The sequence below is a fragment of the Nicotiana sylvestris genome, chromosome 1, assembly GCF_000393655.2.
Source record: "Nicotiana sylvestris chromosome 1, ASM39365v2, whole genome shotgun sequence".
NCBI lineage: Eukaryota > Viridiplantae > Streptophyta > Magnoliopsida > Solanales > Solanaceae > Nicotiana > Nicotiana sylvestris.
Window position 1 is genome coordinate 94,022,537 of NC_091057.1, and position 14,530 is coordinate 94,037,066.

At 39.8% G+C, this 14,530-nt stretch overlaps 1 protein-coding gene across 1 annotated transcript; it reads right to left on the reverse strand.

Moving 5' to 3' along the window:
* Positions 1-3,556: 3,556 nt before the first annotated feature.
* LOC138872460 (putative protein FAR1-RELATED SEQUENCE 10) lies at positions 3,557-4,318 on the reverse strand. Its single transcript, XM_070150489.1, has one exon. It carries the CDS (start codon positions 4,316-4,318, stop codon positions 3,557-3,559), a length of 762 nt encoding a protein of 253 aa, XP_070006590.1.
* Positions 4,319-14,530: the final 10,212 nt, after the last annotated feature.

The following is a 14,530-nucleotide window of genomic DNA, read 5'->3' on the forward strand; positions in this document are numbered from 1 at the left end:
GAAAATCAACATAGCAGATACTACACAGACCCAACAAATCTGGTATCATGAGTCTAGAGCCTCTAATATATAATTGAACATCTAGTACTTCAAGTCTAAGAAGTGTAAAAATAAACTGGATAGAGAGGAGAAGACAGGGTTGCGGACGCCATGCAGCTACCTCGTAATCTCCGGCGAACACTGAATCAGTGGAAAGCCCTCACTCTGCCCCTCGGGCACCTGGATATGCACACAATGTGCAGAGAGTAACATGTGTATGCCAACTCAGTAAGTAACTAAAGTAAATAAAGACTAAAAGTAGTGACGAGCAGTTCAAAAATAAATATATCTGGATAAACAACGAAATAACATGTCCTCTTTATAGTTCAAAAATCAGTTTCTAACATAAATTCATCTCTTTCAGTTTAGAACATTGAAAACAGTATCTTAACAATAAATCCAGCATAGGCTATTTAAAAACAAAGTGAAATCAATGAAAGCATCATAACAAGGCCTCTCAGGCAAGGAATCACTCAGAATATGGCCCCGCGGGCAGCCTCTCAGTCACTCGGGACTCAACTCTTGTCACTTAGTACTCACTCTCAGCACTCGGCTCATATATATATATATATATATATATATATATATATATATATATATATATGTATCATAATAACAAAAATTATAGTAACCGATGTGGCGTGCAGCCCGATCCATATATTTATAGCCAACTACGCTCACTAGGGGTGTGCAGACTCCGAAGGGGCTCCTACAGCCCAAGCGTCATATCGTTGTGGCGTGCAGCCCGATCCAATATATATAAATCGTTGTGGCATGCAGCCCGATCCATATAAGTATCGTTGCGGCGTGCATCCCAATCCATGATATATACATATAATATCCTCACAATTGGGTTCTCAACCTCTCTCAGTCATTAACCTCACAGCCTCTCGGGCACAATATTAGAAGGTAGGGATCTCAGCCCAAACAATCCTCACATTTAGGAATAGAGTGATAAAACCAGCTTTAATCAAACATGACTAAGGATATGGTTTTTAACAAGTAAAGTGAGGAAAAACAGTCAAAATGCCCCTAAGGGTTCTACAGATCGGCACAAGGCCCCAAACATGGCATGCAGCCCCTAATACAATATAAATGACTGAAAAGTAGAACAATATAGATTTCCAAATCAATTATGCGGCTTAATAGTCTCTACAGGGTGGACCAAGTCATAATCCCTACCGGTGCACGCCCACACGCTCGTCACCTAGCATGTGTGTCACTGCCTTTATCAAAGCAAGTCAAATACTGGGGTTTTGTACCCTTAGTTCTAGATTTAAAATGGTTACTTACCTCAAACCAATGAAAATACTACTCCACGACGCCTTTGCCCCTAAAATCGACCTCCACTCTCGTCGAATCTATTCAAAATCAGAACAAATACGTCACAATATGCTAAGAGAACAAAGCCCAAGCAAAAACAATCGAAAATACCAAAAATTCCGAAATTAGCAAAATCCAAGCCCCGGGCCCACTTCTCGTAACTCAAAAATTCATACATCAATAGGTTCCTTATCTCTTCACTAGTTCGTACATATCAACAACATCAAAATCAGAGTCCAAATGGCCCCTCAAATTCCCATTTGAAGCCCTCTTAAACTCAAGCCCTAAACCTCCATTTTTAGCCCTTTAATCTCATTAATTACAGCCTTAATTCATGAAATTCTACCATATAAATATGTTTTAAGTCCAAAATCCTTACCTCAATGAAGTCTCTTTGATTTCTCTCTTCAAAATCGCCAAAAGCTCCCAATTCCGAGTTCAAAAATGGTTAAACCCTTCAAAAATCGCGAAGGAAGAAATATATACCTTCTACCCAGTCTTTTTCGCATCTGCGGCACTTTAACCGCACCTGCGGTACCGCATTTGCGGTCTACCCTCTGCTTTTGCAGAATTCACTTAAGGGACCAGGCCCCCCTTCTACGAAACACCCTCCGCATCTGCAACTCCGTAGATGCGGCTAACCTTATCGCTTTTGCGGTCCTTGCCCGCTTATGCGGACAATCTCACGCATATGCGGCGCCGCACCTGCGGTCCCCAAACCGCAGGTGCGAAAACACCAGAAGCAGCAACTTCAGCAGTTGTAATTACACTTCAACTCTTTCGTTAACCATTCAAAATCACCCCGATGCCCCCGGGACCTCAACCAAAAGCACCAACATAACCCAATACCTTATTCAAACTTGTTCCAATCATCCAAACACCTCAAACAACATCAAATCTACCAAATCACAACGGATTCTAGCCTAAGTTTCTACAATCTTTCGAAATACGCTTTTGATCAAAAATCCAACCAAACCACGTCCGAATAACCTAAATTTTACACACACATACCAAATGACACAACGAAGCTACTGCAACTCTCGGAATTCTATTCTGACCCTTATATCAAAATCTCACCTATCAACCTGAAATCGCCAAAATATCAACTTCGTCAATTCAAGCCTAATTCTACTCCGGACCTCCAAAACCTATTTCGATCACGCTCCTAAGTCACAAATCACCTCCCAAGCTAACTGAACTGTCAGAACTCACATCTGAGCCCTCTAATACATAGGTCAACATCCGGTTGACTTTTCCAACTTAAACCTTCTTAAAAGAGACGAAGTGTCTCATTTCTCACCAAATCCTCTCCAAACTCAAACTGATCAACCCGACCAAATAAAATATAGATAAAAAGCATAAATAAACTTAAATAGGGAAAACGGAGCGGTAACTCATGAGACGACTGGTCGTGTCATCACAATAACTGGATGGATAAATAACTAGATGTGTAACTCTTTTCTTTTGCAGCATAGAAGTCAGTTCTATGTGATTGGAGATGGATAGTAGCTGGAAGGCATGATTGCTAAAAAGTTTGATATTTTTGAAGCTCAAGAAATTTTTAGATTCATAGCACTTATAAATTCTACAATGTGGAGATTCTCCTTCACGAATTTGGCTTTAGAAACTAATAGCTTATTCTTGAAATTTTGTAAGAGAGGATGTTCTCTTATACCAAAAGTAATATTGGAGGTTAGGCTTGAAGTCCCCCTCCTCTTGTACATCTGAACCAGTTTTTACATGGAATAAAGAATATTCCTATTCAAATAATTGATCTGGTATACAATATATTGTTCTGATGAGCAAAAAGATTCCTTGTTCAAATTATGTAGTAAGAGATGAAAACACATTGATTAAAGCCCCTCCTCTTGTACTCATCTAAAACAAAATTTACATGAAATAAAAGATGTCACTATTCAAAAAATGATGTACAACAATTGATTTCTTGTTCATAAACAGAAAATGATTTCTTGTAATTTTTGATCTCTACACAATTCAACTTGAGATCAACAAACTATGATGTACAATGGTTGATTCTTGTATGTAAAAGGACATTTTCACAGTTGGATCACCTTAGAGCTTCTTTGTCCGTCCTTTTAGAATCTTGCAACCAAAGTAAATTTTTTATTTCAGTTTGTATGCATTATGAGTATCTTTGTTTAACAAGAGATTGGATATAATGAAACTCATATACTTACTTGTTAGGAGATTGAATTGCTGGGATTTCTGTAATTTTCGTTTTCAGTGGACAATTTCTTGAGTCATGGCCAGTTCCACCACAATTAGGAACCTTGCAATATCTTAGTTTCTTTGCAGCTTCAATGCCCCCAACTAACCTTTTTCCTTTTTTTCTTCCCTCTGTCTGAGATTGTTGTGGATTTTCAATGTGATAATCTTCATCTAGAGAATTGCTCTCTATAGATTGACTAAAAGAAACATGTTCATTCTCTTCACCCATATGATCATTTTCAGAAAAATATTGAACAATTTGCAGCACTCTTTGCAATTCCTTCTTAGCATATTCAAGACGACCTTTTGTCTTTATTGATTCAAGAGTCAAATCTCTGAATGTAGCATAAAGACTCTGAAACTCGTTGTTATCATTATTAGATTTCATCATATGAGTAAACTTTAGAACCAGTGGATTTTCTTGCCTCCACCTAGCCAACAAATATTTATCAGGCAACATAAAATAGTTATGAGCACTAAGTACTTGAATAGAATGCCTGCACAAAATTCCTGAAAATTCAAACTCTTGGCAAGAACATTGAACAACCTCTTCTATTGAATTCCAATAGACAAAATGTCCACCATTTGTTTTGTTGTAGTGACGCATAAGATATGATCCATCACTATGTGGAAATAGACCATACTCAACAGAAAGTATCATATCATCTTGTAACAACTTGAAGGAAAAGGGCGTGAGAACTTTTGATGCATGTTTCTCCATCGGCATGAATGTCTTAATTTAAGGATTGTAATACTTTTGCCGCATTGTTGCCTCTTCACCAGCATGATTTCTTATACTAACTGCAGTAGCAACCTGCTCAACTTTAAACTTGTTCTTGCATGTAAAAATCTTTTCAAATATGCATTTATAGATTCTGAGCGTCTGGTCGTCGTCATTCCAGCAAAAAGGTATCCCTTCAAGTATGGTAGTGCCCAAGATGCACGATTCAAAAATAGCAATTTAATATGCCTATCTGATCCAAGGTCAAAATTGAGAAATCAATTCATCCCATTGGTGCTCAAATTCTTCGATGTTACCAAGTACATAAAGTCTGTGAAATTCAGCTTTAAATTGCAAATATCTTGAACCAAGGACAAAAGAAAATCAAGTAGAGAACTTGGATATAATATGCCATATACAAAAGGCATGTTTAGAATGCGGCAATTCATTGGCAATAGCTTCTGTTAAGCCAAGATCTTGATCTGTTAATATAGTCTGTGGGTGCTTTCCATTCATAAGACGTACGAAACTCTACAAAATAAACATACAGTATCAGTAAAGCTAAAAAAAATTCTTGTAGTTAGATATTATAATGATTTTTACCTTTAAAGCCCAAGAAAAAGAAGATGCCTTCTCATTGCGCAAGAGAACACAACCAAAAAAATAGAATTTCCATGATTGTCCACACCAATCCAAACTCCTAACGGCATTTCATAACGATTCAATCGATAAGTAGTGTCAAAGACGACTATATCTCCAAAAACTTCATAAGCCCGAATAGAGCTCCGAATGCCCAGATGACATGTTCGAGTCTTTGACATCCATCAACAGTGAAATCATATTGGAAATCAACATCTTTGTCTTTTAAGCTCTTGCATATTTTCAATAGCTCCAGGGCATCACTTTCAATATTAGTAGAACTTCTAATTGAACAAAGTTTCTTATATCTTTTTCTGTGAAAGGCAATTGGCTGCATCTACTCCATTTTCTAATTCAATCAATCTTCTGATTAAACTTATTGTACAACCAGCTTTAGCAAGAAGTTTAATTCATGTTTGATCAACAATGTCAATATTTCGATAAGCGGGGAGAAATCGTACCTCTTTATCACTAAAAAATTCATAATTGTGAACATTATCAAAATACACCACTGTCTAACGAGTGATGCCATCAAATATATCTTTGGCGATGGACATCTTGGCTTCACAGTTACATCTGGAAGATTTTCGATTTCTTTGTCGTTCTTTTTCAACTACCTTTTGAGGATGAGGGCTACCAGCTCGATGACAAACATAATCCTTTTTATAAATTCCCATAGGATGTTCTACACTTCCTAAATGGCGATCAAGTCTAACTGAAAAATCAAAACTTTTAGCAAAATTCATATAGTAATTGGAAGCTTCATCATCACTATAAAACACTTTTCCTATTTGCAAATCACCATCGCTAATATCAATAACATTCTCTTTTCTAAGTTCCTCATTTGAAGTTGTAGTAGTTCCTACAAATGTATCTCCATTAATAAAGCACCCAATATCACCACATGAGCAATAGTTTCTTGAAACTCCTATTGTTGAATCACTAGTATTGTTAAAAACCTGTATTTTTTAATTCCATCAAAAGAAATAATACTAAGTAATCCAACTATAGAATCAGTTCATTGAAACTGTAAATTTGTGTTATAAATCAAAAAGCAAGAAGCAAATCTAAAGGCACAAAGCAAATATAAATTAAAAATTCTTTAATCGTTGGACACCTCTGTTTCAAAAGTAAAAAAAGCTTTTAACCTTAAAATTTGATCAACAAATGAAAAAGTATTATAATACTATATGCTTACCTCCATTATGCACTAGTCAATGTTGGAAGAAGAGAAAACTTAAGAAATAACCTTGGAATTTCATAGAAGAGCAATGATTGCTTGGTCCCTTTTTTCCGCCAGTTATGTACAGTAAATGGCGCTATTTAGCGGGAAGGTCTTGAAAATATAATTTTTAGGGCATTAAGTGATTTGTGAGTTGGTTGGGTGAAAAGACTAAAAAGGCTAAGCACTTATTGAGGTGGCAGGGACATTTATGTGAAATAAAAAATGGGTAGGGTGCTAATATACTACCTTCATGTAGTATGTTAGCAAAACCCATATATATATATATATATATATATATATATATATATATGTGTGTGTGTATGTGTGTGTGTGGTTCTAAGTGGGCCTGGCCTATTTGTTTAAAAATAATTTATGTAAGGCAATTTCTTGTAAATTATATAGCTTATATATATATATATATATATATATATATATATATATATATATATATTGATAATAATAAAGAAATTGTCTTATATAGTATATTGCTTTATATAAGATTGTATATATAGTAGTATAGTATTATAGATATACTAAGCGGGCTATATATCAAAGTTGCAAATTAAAATTTGCATTTAATACTTCAAATTAAAGTTCAATGCCTTCAACATAATACTTCAAATTAATCTAACAAACTAAAACATTAAGCATAATAAGTCTAATAATTTTAAAATAACACAAATTGTCTCAAATCAACTTAAAATCTTAAATACGAATATCTGGAGATTGAGCAAGACAACTCTTTATATGCCTCCTTAAATAGTGTGTGCCCTCCAACTTTGGACGATGAGTGTAGACTCGACTACAGTTCTTGAACTTTATTATATAAACTTCTTCATTTTTTTCTACCACATTAAAGTGTTCCAAAATAAATGGGCGCAATCTAGAATCACCGGGCATGATTTAACTTGAATTAAGAATTTGTGTTTGAGAAATGAGAGATGAGTGAAGACTTGAAGACTTGAATACTTCAATTTGAGTTTGAGAAATGAAAGAGATTGATGATTTTGTGAGAAAAATTAAAAAATGAGGGGGTATTTATAGTTAAAAATAGGAAAAAAGTGTAATTATAAAAAGTTTGGGGTTAAAATAAAGTTGGAGGGGGAGGGGGGTTAAATGGCTATTTTAGAAAGCCCAAATGGCTATTTTGCCAGGCCAACGGCCATTTTTTAAATGTTGCAACGGCCAAAAAAAATCGGAATGTCGTTGGGCCCGTTTGAGCCCGTTTAAGACCGGTTGAACCGGCCCACTTAGGACCCAATCCCGGGCCCAAACAGTCCCGGTCCTAACGGGCTTATTTAAGGGAAAAATTCAAAAATAGCTAGATTTAGAACTGGTCGTTCAAAAATTCAAAAGTAATCGAAATTTAGCCACTTTTCATGTAAAGATAAATCTGAGCGAAAACACTGTTCAAAACCCAGAAAATACGTCAGTATATTATACTGGAGTTCCAGCATAAGTATGCTTGTGCTCCAGCATATTATACGGGAGTTTCAGGATAAGTATGCTGAAACTCCAGCATAATATGATGGAGTTCCAGCATAAGTACACTACAACTCCAGCGTAATATACTGGAGTCCAGCAAGTATAATTGTCTAGTATAATATACTGGAGTTTGGAGCACTGGTGCTCCAGTCTCCAGTATATTATAGTGGAGTCAGCAAAGTATATCGGTCCAGCATAATATACTGGAGTTCATACATAGGTGCACCGAACTCCAGTATATTATGTTGGACCGGTCTCTGTTGCAGCAAAATAGTGGCTATTTTTCATTGACTTCATAAACGTTGGCTATTTTTGAATGACCAGTCCGAAAACTGACTATACCGTGCTATTTTTACCTTCTTTAATGAACCGGCCCACTTGGTATCACGACCCCCAAATACCGGTCGTGATGGCGCCTATCATAGTACTATGCAAGCCGACAACCCATAATCACAACCCATTTACCAATAACCTTAAGCCATTTTTCTAACATAAGTTTTTAAATGTGGAATTCATCATAAGTATTAAAAGGACAGAAATATGCGGAAAATCAACATAGCGGATACTACACAGCCCCAACAAATCTGGTATCACAAGTCTAGAGCCTCTAATACATAACTGAACATCTAGTACATCAAGTCTAGGAAATATGAAAAATAAACTGGTTAGAGAGGAGAAGACAGGGCTGCAGATGCCAAGCAGCTACCTCTAATCTCCGGCGAACACTGAATCAGCGGAAAGCCCTCACTCTGCCCCTCGGGCACCTGGATCTGCACACAAGGTGCAGGGAGTAACGTGAGTACGCCAACTCAGTAAGTAACTAAAGTAAATAAGGACTAAAAGTAGTGACGAGCAGTTCAAAAATATATATAACTGGATAACCAACGAAATAACATGTCCTCTTTACAGTTCAAAAATCAGTTTCTGGCATAAATTCGTCTCTTTCAGTTTAAAACATTGAAATCAGTTTGTTAACAATAAATCCAGCAGAGGCTATTTAAAAGTAGAGTGAAATCAGTGAAAGCATCATAACAAGGCCTCTCGGGCAGCCACTCAGTCACTCGGTACTCAGCTCTCGTCACTTAGTACTCACTCTCAGCACTCGGCTCATATATATATCTCATAATAACATAAATAAGAGTAACTGTTGTGGCATGCAGCCCAATTCATATATTTATAGTCGAGTACACTCACTGGGATGTGCAGACTCCGGAGGGGCTCCTACAGCCCAAGCATCATACCGTTGCGGCGTGCAGCCCGATCTAATATATATATCGCTGCGGCATGCAACCCGAACCATATAAGTATCGCTGCGGCGTGCAGCCCGATCCATGATATATACATATAATATCCTCACAATTGGGTTTTCAACCTCTCTCAGTCATTAACCTCACAGCCTCTCGGGCATAATAATAGAAGGTAGGGATCTCAGCCCAAACAATCCTCACATTAGGAACAGAGTGATAAAAACCAGCTTTAATCTTTTAAACAGGTAAAAAGATGACTGAGGATATGGTTTTTAACAAGTGAAGTGAGGAAAAATAATCGAAATGCCCCTAAGGGTTCTACAGATCGGCACAAGGCCCCAAACATGGCATACAGCCTCTAATACAGTATAAATGACTGAAACATAGAATAATATAGATTTCCAAATCAATTACGCAGCTTAATAGTCGCTAGGGGACGGACCAGGTCACAATCCCTACCGGTGCACGCCCACACACTCGTCACCTAGCATGTGTGTCACCGCTTTTATCAAATCAAGTTAAATATTGGGGTTATGTACCCTCAGTTCCAGATTTACAATAGTTACTTACCTCAAACCGGTGAAAATACTACTCCGCGACGCCTTTTCCCCTCAAATCGGCCTCCACTAGCATCGAATCTATCCAAAATCAGAACGAATATGTCACAATATGCTAAGGGAATAAAGCTCAAGCGAAAACAATCGAAAAATACCAAAAATCCCGAAATTAGCAAAACCCGAGCCCCGAGCCCACTTCTCGAAACTCAGAAATTTTCACATCAATAGATTCTTCGTCTCCCCACGAGTTCATACATATAAAGAACACCAAAATAGGGGTTCGAATGACCCCTCAAATCCTCCATTAAAGGCCTCTTAAACTCAAGCTCTAATCCTCTATTTTTAGTCCTTTAATCTCATTAATTACAGCCTTATTTCATGAATTTCTACCATAGAAATGTGTTTTGAGTCCAAAATCCTTACCTCAACGAAGTCTCTTCTATTTCTCTCTTCAAAATCGCCCAAAGCTCCAAATTCCGAGTTCAAAAATCACGAAGGAAGAAATACCTTCTGCCCAATCTTTTTCGCATCTGCGGCACTTTAATCGCACCTACGGTACCGCATTTGCGGTCTACCCTCCGCTTCTGCAGAATTCACTTAAGGGACCAGGCCCCACTTCTGCGAAACACCCTCCGCAAATGCGACTAACCTGACCGCTTCTGCGGTCCCTGACCAAATCCTCCTTGCCTGCTTCTGCGGCCAATCTCACGCACATGTGGCATCGTACCTGTGGTCCCCAAACCACAGGTGCAAAAACACCAGAAGCAGCAACTTCAGCAGCTGCAATTACACTTCAACTCTTCCGTTAACCATCCGAAATCACCCCGAGGCCCCCCGGACCTCAACCAAAAGCACCAACATAACCCAATACCTTATTCAAACTTGTTTCAATCATCAAAACACCTAAAACAACATCAAATCTATCAAATCACACCGGATTCAAGCCTAAGTTTCTAAAATACGCTTTTGATCAAAAACCCAATCAAACCACGTCCGAATGACCTATAATTTTGCACACACATCCCAAATAACACAACGAAGCTACTACAACTCTCGGAATTATATTCCGACCCTTATATCAAAATCACACCTATCAACCGGAAATCGCCAAAATATCAACTTCGCCAATTCAAGCCTAATTCTACGTTGAACCTCCAAAACCCATTCTGATCACACTCCTAAGTCCTAAATAACCTCCCGAAGCTAACCGAACCATTGGAACTCACATTCGAGCCCTTTAACACATAAGTCAATGTCCGGTTGACTTTTCCAACTTAAACCTTCTTGAAAGAGACTAAGTGTCTCAAACTTCACCAAACTCATTCCGGACTCGATCCGACCAACCCGATATCACAAAACACGGATAACGAAGGATACGGAAGCAGAAATGAGGGAAATAGAGCGGTAACTCATGAGATGATTGGCTAGATCGTCACATCCTCCCCAACTTAAACAAACATTCGTCCTTGAACGAGTCAAGAAACATACCTGAAGCCTCAAACAGGTGAGGATATCTGCTCTGCATCTCCCGCTCGGTCTCACATGTAGCCTCCTCCACGGGCTGACCTCTCCACTACACTTTCACTGAAGCTATATTCTTTGACCTCAACTTCCGAGCCTAACGACCCAAAATAGCTACTGGATCCACATCAAAGGTCAAATCATCATCCAACTAAACCATACTGAAATCTAGAACATGAGACGGATCCCCAATATACTTTCGGAGCATAGAAACATGAAATACTGTATGCACACTAGACAAGCTGGGTGGCAAAGCAAGCTAATAAGCCACCTCCCCAATCCTCTGAAGCACCTGAAAAGGCCCAATGAACCGAGGACCCAATTTCCCTTTCTTCCCAAATCTCATAACACCTTTCATGGGTGAAACCTTCAACAGGACCTTCTCACCAACCATGTAGGACACATCTCGAACCTTCCTATCAGCATAACTCTTTTGCCTCGACTGTGCTGTATGAAGCCTCTCCTGAATCACTTTCACCTTTTCCAACGTGTACCAAATCAGTCCCCAATAGCCTAGCCTCACCGGGCTCGAACCAACTAACCGGAGATCTACATCGCCTCTCATACAAAGCCTCATATGGATCCATCTAGATACTCGACTGGTAGTTGTTGTTATAAGCAAACTCTACAAGCGGTAGAAACTCATCCCATAATCCTCCGAATTCAATAACACAAGCACGCAACATGTCCTCCAATATCTGAATAGTATGCTCGGACTGCCCGTCCGTTTAAGGATGAAAGGTTGTGCTCAACTCTAGCTGAGTACCCAACTCTCTCTGCATGGCTCTCCAAAATTGTGAAGTAAACTGAGTACCTCTATCTGAAATGATGGAAACTGGGACACCATGCAAGCGAACAATCTCTCGGATATTGACCCCTGCCAACCGCTCTGAAGAATAGGTAGTACACACAGGAATGAAGTGCGCGGACTTGGTCAGCCGATCCACAATCACCCAAATAGCATCGAACTTCTTCAAAGTCCGTGGAAGTCCAACAACAAAGTCCATAGTGATCATCTCCCACTTCCACTCAGGAATCACTATCTGCTGAAGCAAGCCACCCGGTCTCTGATGCTCATGTTTCACCTGCTGACAATTGAGACACCGAGCTACAAACCCCACAATGTCTCTTCATTCTTCTCCACCAATAGTGCTGCCTCAAATCCTGATACGTCTTCGCGGCACCTGGATGAATGGAATACCGCGAGCTATGGGCCTCCTCCAGAATCAACTCCTGAAGCCCTTCCATATTGGGCACACAAATCTGGCCCTGCATCATCAACACCCCATCATCACCGATGGTCACATCTCTGGCATCATCATGCTGAACTCTGTCCCTAAGGACAAGCAAATACAGATCATCATATTAGCGCCCTCTGATGCGATCATATAAGGAAGACCGAGAAACCACACAAGTTAACACCCGACTGGGCTCCAAAATATCCAACCTCACGAACTGATTGGCGAAGACCTGAACATCAACTGCAAGAGGTCTCTCCCCAACTAGAATATATGCCAAACTCCCCATACTCACATCCTTTTGGCTCAAAGTATCGGCCACCCCATTAGCCTTTCCCGGATGGTACAATATAGTGATATCATAATCCTTAAGCAACTCCAACCATCTCTGCTGTCTCAAATTAAGATCCTTTTGCTTGAACAAATGCTGAAGACTGCGATGATCAGTGAACACCTCACAAGATACGCCATACAAGTAATTCCTCCAAATCTCCAATGTGTGAACTATGGCAGCCAACTCTAAATCATGAACGGGGTAGTTCTTCTATTGGGGCTTCAACTGACGAGAAGCATAAGCAATAACTCTACCCTCCTGCATAAACACACAACCAATCCCAACTCTCGAAGCATCACAATACACGGTATATGAACCTGAAGTTGATGGCAAAACCAACACTAGAGTCGTGGTCAAAGCTGTCTTGAGCTTCTGAAAGCTCTCCTCACACTCGTCCGACCATACAAATGAAGCACCCTTCTGAGTCAACTTGGTCAAAGGCAATGCGATAGATGAGAATCCTTGAACAAACCGGCGATAATAGCCTGCCAAACCAAGAAAGCTTTGAATCTCTGTAGCTGAGGACGGTCTGGGCCAACTTTGAACTGCCTCTATCTTCTTTGGATCAACCTGGATACCCTCGCTGGACACCACGTGCCCCAAGAAATCCACTAAACTGAGCCAAAACTCACACTTAGAGAATTTTGCATAAAGCTTTTCCTCCCTCAATCTCTGTAACCCAACTCTCAAATGTTCCGCGTGCTCCTCCTGACTACGCGAATACACCAGAATATCATCAATGAAGACTATAACAAACGAATCAAGATAAGGCCGGAACACGTTGTTCATCAAATGCATGAATGCTGCTAGGGCATTGGTCAGCCCGAAAGACATAACAAGGAACTCATAATGACCATATCTTGTCCTAAAGGCAGTCTTAAGAATATCTGAGTCCATGATCTTCAACTGGTGATAACCCAAACAGAGATCAATCTTGAAGAACACTCTCGCTCCCTGAAGCTGGTCAAATAAATCATCAATGCGAGGCAAAGGATACTTGTTCTTAATTGTTACCTTGTTCAATTGCCTATAATCAATGCACATTCTCATTGTGCCATCCTTCTTCTTCACAAACAGAACCGGCGCACCCCAAGGTGACACACTAGGCCGAATGAACCCCTTATCTAGGAGTTCCTGAAGCTGCTCCTTCAATTCATTCAACTCCGCTGGTGCCATACGATACGGCGGAATAGAAATAGGCTGAGTACCCGGCACCAGGTCAATACCAAAATCAATATCCCTATCTGGTGGCATACTCGGCAAGTCGACAAGAAACACATCGGGAAAATCCCTCAAAATTGTAACAGAATCAATGCTGGGAGTCTCAGCTCTGGCATCCCTCACAAACGCTAGATATGAAAGACAACCCTTCCCAACTATACGATAGGCCTTCAAGAACGAGATCACTCTACTAGGAACATAATCAGTCACACCTCGCCACTTAATCCGTGGCACAGCCGGCATAGCCAAAGTGATTGTCTTAGCATGACAGTCTAGAATAGCACGACACAAAGATAACCAATCCCTGCCCAAAATGACATCAAAATCCACCATGCTCAATAGCAATAGATCCACTCGGGTCTCCAGACCTTCAATAATCACCATACATGATCGGTACACAAGGTCTACAATAACAGTATCGCCCACCGGAGTAGATACATGAACAGATGAAACAAGAAACTCATGGGGCGTATCCAAATAATGGGCAAAGTACGATGACACATAAGAAAAGGTGGAACCAGAATCAAATAATACAGAGGCATCTCTGTGGCAAACTGAAACAATACCTGTAATGATAGAATCTAAAGCAATAGCATCTGGTCTCCCTGGGATAGCATAAAAATGAGCCTGACCACCGCCTGATCGACCTCCCCCTCTAGTGCGACCCCTGGTTGCCTGACCTCCACCCCTAGCTGGCTGGGCGGATGGTGAAGTAACTGGGGCAGAAGTTGAGGGCTGAGCCCTCTGCTGA